At 36.4% G+C, this 6,017-nt stretch overlaps 1 protein-coding gene across 1 annotated transcript in view; it reads left to right on the top strand.

Moving 5' to 3' along the window:
• Positions 1 to 4,402: 4,402 nt before the first annotated feature.
• The window catches only part of CFAP44 (cilia and flagella associated protein 44), a 36,339-nt gene continuing 34,724 nt past the window's right edge, over positions 4,403 to 6,017 (top strand). The window contains exon 1 of the mRNA XM_057364207.1: positions 4,403 to 4,461. Within this exon, the coding sequence (XP_057220190.1) occupies positions 4,425 to 4,461 (37 nt within the window). The 5' untranslated portion in view covers positions 4,403 to 4,424. The remainder of the gene's footprint in view (positions 4,462 to 6,017) is intronic.

Raw genomic sequence — 6,017 nt, 5'->3', positions numbered from 1 at the left:
CCAGGTGTCCCCTGCCCTCCCCTCTGCTATCCCCGCAAAACAGGAATGAGTGTCCTGCAGCTGGGATAGACCATCCCATGCTTCATCTGAAATGTGGGACTTGAGTTTTCTTCACCGTGTCTAAGGCAGTTATTTTATTGCGTGTTGCATTTGTGGCATTGCTGTAATACACATTTGTATGATTTTCCTTTACACTGTRAGTTAATAAGTAACTGGTGATGTCACCCACTCTTGTTTCTGCTTAGTAAAAACCTGGTAACCTTTACTCACAGGGCAGGCTTTGACTTGAAACTTTTGCTTGAATGCAGCAGAGCTAGGATRTCTGGATCATACAGAGGGCTACTTKAGGTGTAAGATTGGAAATTAGATTTATTTCTCCTAATCAAATAAGAAAATACTTCTCGTGTGTGTAACCGAGCAACAGTGAGGAGAGCAATAGCAGGTCCATGTCTTTTCTTTCTCTGATGACAGAGAAGAGAGACAATGGGGCTATGATAAAGATGATGTGTCTAGATCCTGCTTTGTAGCTTTATCCTTGCTGTCTTGGTCTGTGACTAGTAAATAATTTATATRCTGAACTACTGTGAAAATTGATATCGTCTATTATTCTCCTTGTTCTCAAGTCTTCTAGCAGTTGTAAGAGCAGCAATATTCTTTAGTGCAATTTTTTTTCCTTGTGATCTTGTGTTGATTGCCTAAAATGACTTTTATTACTAATTTTCTAGTAAAGCTGATGGATAATGATTTAGAGACAGTACTGGTTTCTATGCCTGATTTACACTTGGTTATTTTTCTTTCTGTATAAAGGCACTAAAAGTCTTATTTTTTTTAAAAAAAGAAAAGGAATTCAGTTTTGCAACACTCTCCTGTTTGCACATTTTGTGTTCATCAGCAGCACAGTAAATTACTGACAAACTCTGATGTGGTCTGAAGGCTAAAAGGACTGTCAAGAGAGTTGTTAAATGGTCTGCTATTTTCCATAAAGAAATGGAACATTCAGAAACTACTGCTGAGGGGACCATATCTGAAAGTGATATAAACAAGCAGGACTTGGCAGATGGGAAGAAACCTGACATATCCAACACCAAGCTGACTTGAACAAGATGCCTCATCCTGGAAGAAATGATCTGTGTGGAGTTCCTCATGGCAACACCCCTCACGATACCTGAATGCTGCAGCCGTGTTTTMGACCAGTGCTACCCCCAGGTCAGAAAGAGCAGAGAGCGTAGCCTGGAAGGCTCACAGTGCAGTGCTAAGAGGAGTCAGGTTTGGAAGTCCTGGGAAAAACTGAGTTCCTTAATGTAGAATGGAGACAACTAAAGGAACAACACAATCTCTCCCGAAAGAAAGACCAAGTGTCTTTTTGTTTTTCCAAAGCCCACCAGTGGGTGAAGCTTTTCTACAAAGACCCGACACATTTTGGAATGAAGCAAAAAATAAAATACTGCAGAAGTAGCACGATGTAGAGATATTTTTTAATCTCTTGCTTACTGCTGATACTGACAGCACTGCAGTAACCTTCTGCAGTAATGGTTTCCTATTCTTACATAACCTGAATTAGTGGACAGAATTGATTGTCCTGTGGATGTAAAAGCTGACAGGTGATGTCATTTAAGGCACATTTACACAGTTAATGATGGGCAGAGACARCTTAAAATAACTGTTAGATATGTTCAGTTTTCTAAAGTGAAACTGTAGTCTGCATTTTGATCATTATTTAATTTCATGTATTTTATGCAGTTGAAGTGTCAGTCACAGGGTTTATGAAGGCAAGGACTGCATTTATGAGGCTTGAACATTTAAATATCTTTYTTCTGGAAAGAAGAAAAGTGTAGGATGACAAAATAAAAAGAAAGTGGTGTCATCTCACTGAATTTGTTTACGTATTAGCAAATAAACACCCATTTGATTTAATTATGCTGTATTTTGAATAAATGAGACAATTGTCTGCGATAAGAAATCTCTTAATGTCCAAATTTACTGAGAATTTTTGAGAAGTTCTCATATGTAAAGATTGTGTGCGGCAGAAAAATTGCCAAAAAAACTTTTGTTTTGAAATAACTGAAAGCATATACCCRAATGAACCCATTTCTCCATTCTATGGCTTTTGTGCTGAGAAAAAGGCAATTTGAAAGGAAATGGAGCTTTGTTGAAATTCACAGTGTAGCACTGCCCACTGAAACAAGGATAACCTGAATTCAGTCCTGACTGAGTTCTTGGAAATTATGAAACTSWTGTGGATRTGGTACAGTATTTCAAGTCAGTGTYTTGATTTGCTAGGACTAGGGGAAAAATATACTGCCCTGTTCAGGCATTGGCAGAAAAATTCTGATTGCTAACCTGTTTTTTTCTCTGCTGGACTTGTCACACCACTTCTACTTAATACTATCACGGTTTTCAGTATCAAAAGGCTTCACTCTTTCTGATTTAGGATATCAGTGTCAAAAAAAACTGCCCAAACCCCCCAGGAAAATAAAATCAGCTTTCAGAAAGATAGTTGCCTTTGTAATAGTGATCCTGCACAGGAGTTTATTGGATCAGCCAACTCATGAAACCCAGAGTGTGCAGCCAAAGTAGACACATTACCCCCTTGAGCCTTCCTCTGAGTCCTTAAATTCAAAATTTGCTTTGGTGCAGTGMTTGAATGCCATCACAAACATGTGCACAGTGGACATTTCAATAGATTTCTTTAACTAGAACCCAGATAGCAATGCAAGTGGAAATGTTCATATCCTCTTTCAGCCTAAAGCATTTTCCAGATAGGAATTAATTTATAATGAAAACCATGATAGTCTTAATTTTTAGAAGATGAATGATTGCTAATTAGTTTCAATAATTTTAAATGTTATAGCTCTTTTCTCTGTGGATATCAAAACACTTCTCTAAGATGGGTAAGTATTATTATCTAATTTTTCACAAGAGATAGCTGAGACAGCCAGAGGTGAAATGCTTGATACAAATTGTACACGTCATTACTGGGTTTGGAATTAGAATTCAGGTCTCTGAACACTCCACTATCTATTTATGCAAATAGTCTATAACTATTTCTTCAACTTCAGTGRTATCAGTTATGTTACCCCATTAAAAACTCATGAATTTAATTTAAATACATTGAGATATATTGCAATTGTTTGCATTTGTTTTCTAACTGTAAAACTTTCTGCTTGTTTATTTTCAAGTTTTTCTCAGCACTCGTGAGGGATAAAAGCTCATTTGTAATTCTTAGGTGAAATCATGCAGGAGAGTCAGATTCTGGCAAAGATTCAAAACCTTCAGTGAAGATTGGCTGTATAAGAACACGAATGGCATGTCCAGAATATTTCTTTGTCCTCCTTGTYCTTTTGTGGCTGGCGTTATGTTAGCACACTTTGCCTTTCCTAAAATACTGGGAAAGCCTGAAATTCCTCAAAATATTTTTTTCCTAAATGGATTCTGACCCAAAGCTGGAAACAGGAAATGCATTTTTAGGGACTTTTCAGTGGTATGAAAGTCATGATTACAAATGAAGAGATATATGCTTGCATCCTGCCCATATTTCTTGTTCTGAATATTCATGTTTCTTTACATTCAACTTCTGAATTTTCTGATTTATGATAGAAAACATATTTTTTGTAACTGTAATATCAATACAAAGTTTCTGCAATGTGCATTTCCAGATGTTCTATTTGGAAATGGAGAATATGTTTGAAATCAAAAGCAGAACAAATTTAGATTAAGAGCAATGCTTTTGGGTTTTTTGCTTCTTTCTGAGACTTGTAAAAATGGTCAATGTTTGGTTTTTATATGACAAATTTGGACATTTTCTACTCCAAAGGACGATAGTAACTAGTGAAAATTGTWGCACTCTAAAATTATTGTCTGAAAGATGAAAGCTCATGTGAGGGAGCTGTTGAGCTGTTCAATGTTTTTTTTTTTAAATGTTAATTAAAAAAATATTTATCATTATTATAGAATATTTTGAAGAAAGTCCTTTTTTTCTTAAAGATTCATCTCTCTTGCTCTTCCACTCAAGATATTAGRTAATCTCAGAATGTCTGTCTCCTGATATTTTTTGAAGTCCACCAGAARGGTGAAGGAATAGCCTTTTCTCAAAAGCAAATAAGCAAATGTCCTCCCAGTATATTAAAGAGAAGCTCAAAATATTTAATTTAGTCGTCAGTTCCCCCCAGTGTTTAGATGAAAGTCTTGCTGTAGCAATTTATTAAGAGCCTGGAGTCCTAAAACCTGAGCCARTTTATTCACTCTGCAAAGTAGGACATTTCTTTGGGTTATCTGTTTTGTGTGGAAGCAGAAGACAAATACCATCTTTTGAAATCTCAAAGCATTTGAAAARAAATGAAAGTGGTCTTAATGGCAAATAAAGGCAAAAATACTAAARGTTCCTCTTTATCACTGCCAGGGAGAGAGGACTTGCATCTTTTCCAATGGAACAGGAGGGAGACAATGAGGAACAAGCAGAAGGTATTCGTATTTCCCCATTATAGTGTGATTTCAATATTGAACCTACAGTAACTTCTGGCTTCTTCCACAATTCACCCCTTCCTTACTAGTAAGTGTTTATCTCCAGTTCCTGCTCACAGTGTTGCCAAATTTTATTTTGACTCTGGTCACAGTGAAGTTCTGGACTAAGCACTGTGCCTGCTGTTCCTGCTGTCCCTCAGCTCACAAAGTCCCTCAGCTGAAAAATTTTGCTACTTAGACCTATCTCTAAATCGTGTTTTTAACTCCACCAGACTCTTTCAGTCAGAGGCCTATATTTTTCTTTTTAACCTATTTTTCTTCTTGAAATGCCTGTGCAGTGTCTATTTCAGGTGTTCTGCATGTCATCTAACACACTAGATCCAGGTAGCATGAATAACAGTATCCACTTTGAAAGAATTTTTTAATGCATTGCTGCATAACTTTTGGTATTTGTTTGATCCTCCTATTACACCTTTTTTCTGTTATAGGATGTGATTTTTTCCTTCCCCATAGCTTTAAATGRTTGATTTTTGGAAGCAAACTTTTCCTTATGCTTAATGCTAAACAGTGGGAAGTGTGTTGTTGGACAGAGGAGCTTCTTTTACTGCTACAGAACTATAAATTTATTTGATATGGCATGTATGAGCAAATTATTCAAAGGAATTCATACCTATGAGAGCAATACCAATTATATTTTGAAAAAGAAAACAAACCTAATATTTCAAAAGAATCACCAATGGCAGAGGAACAGAAGGAAGAAGTGGAGCAAGTGGAATTAGATGCTGAGAGCATTGCTGAGAACTGCTGTCCACTGAGGAGATGTTGGCACAAACTTAAACCCCCCATTACTTTCTAGTTTTCTTGCTATCAAGTTACAGTGATTGAGTATTTGTCCTCCTTTTCAATTGACTTAACTCTGCTTTTTCCCCTGGCTGGTCTCAGACCCCTTTGCTTGTTTTTCATGGCACACCCGGGTGAGAAAACAGTCAGAACAGCATGAAAAGCTTACAAAATAGATTTAACCTGAGATATCCAACTGGAAACTACTTTAACAAGTGCTTATGACTAGTTGGAAGTCACATTGACAGTATTGTGCATTGTAATCCAGAGAAGAGCTACCCTGGGTCACACATTAGCAGTTTGGTTTATTGAGGACAATGGTGTCTTCTGGTGGTCCATTATATGTGGTTTTACTAATTGTTTTGTGTAACAATGTGCATTCAATAGCTACTGGAAAGAGACACTTTAAAATTTGGTTTCTAAAATAGAGACCTAAACATCAAGCAAGCCTCAACTCAATTGCTTTGGTAAGTATTTAAATTTTAAAATCAATATTTCTCAGTCTCAAAATTTTTCTTGTTTAAATTCTTGAGTTTTGAGTGTTTGCAATAAAGTTTTTAAAAGCCTGAGGAAGTGTTTGTTACACATTGTCCCAGGACTAGTAGTTACTAAGACATGAAACCCCTGTTTTGATCTATAAAATATTTATTGCTCTGTCAAAGGAGACAAAAAATTGTGACTCCTTCCCTKTTATGGTTAGGTGCAAATATCAGCAA

This window comes from Malurus melanocephalus, unplaced genomic scaffold (genome assembly GCF_030028575.1).
Source record: "Malurus melanocephalus ecotype Western Australia unplaced genomic scaffold, MMel_1.1 scaffold_36, whole genome shotgun sequence".
Lineage (NCBI taxonomy): Eukaryota > Metazoa > Chordata > Aves > Passeriformes > Maluridae > Malurus > Malurus melanocephalus.
This window is presented reverse-complemented; position numbering and strand designations above follow the sequence as displayed.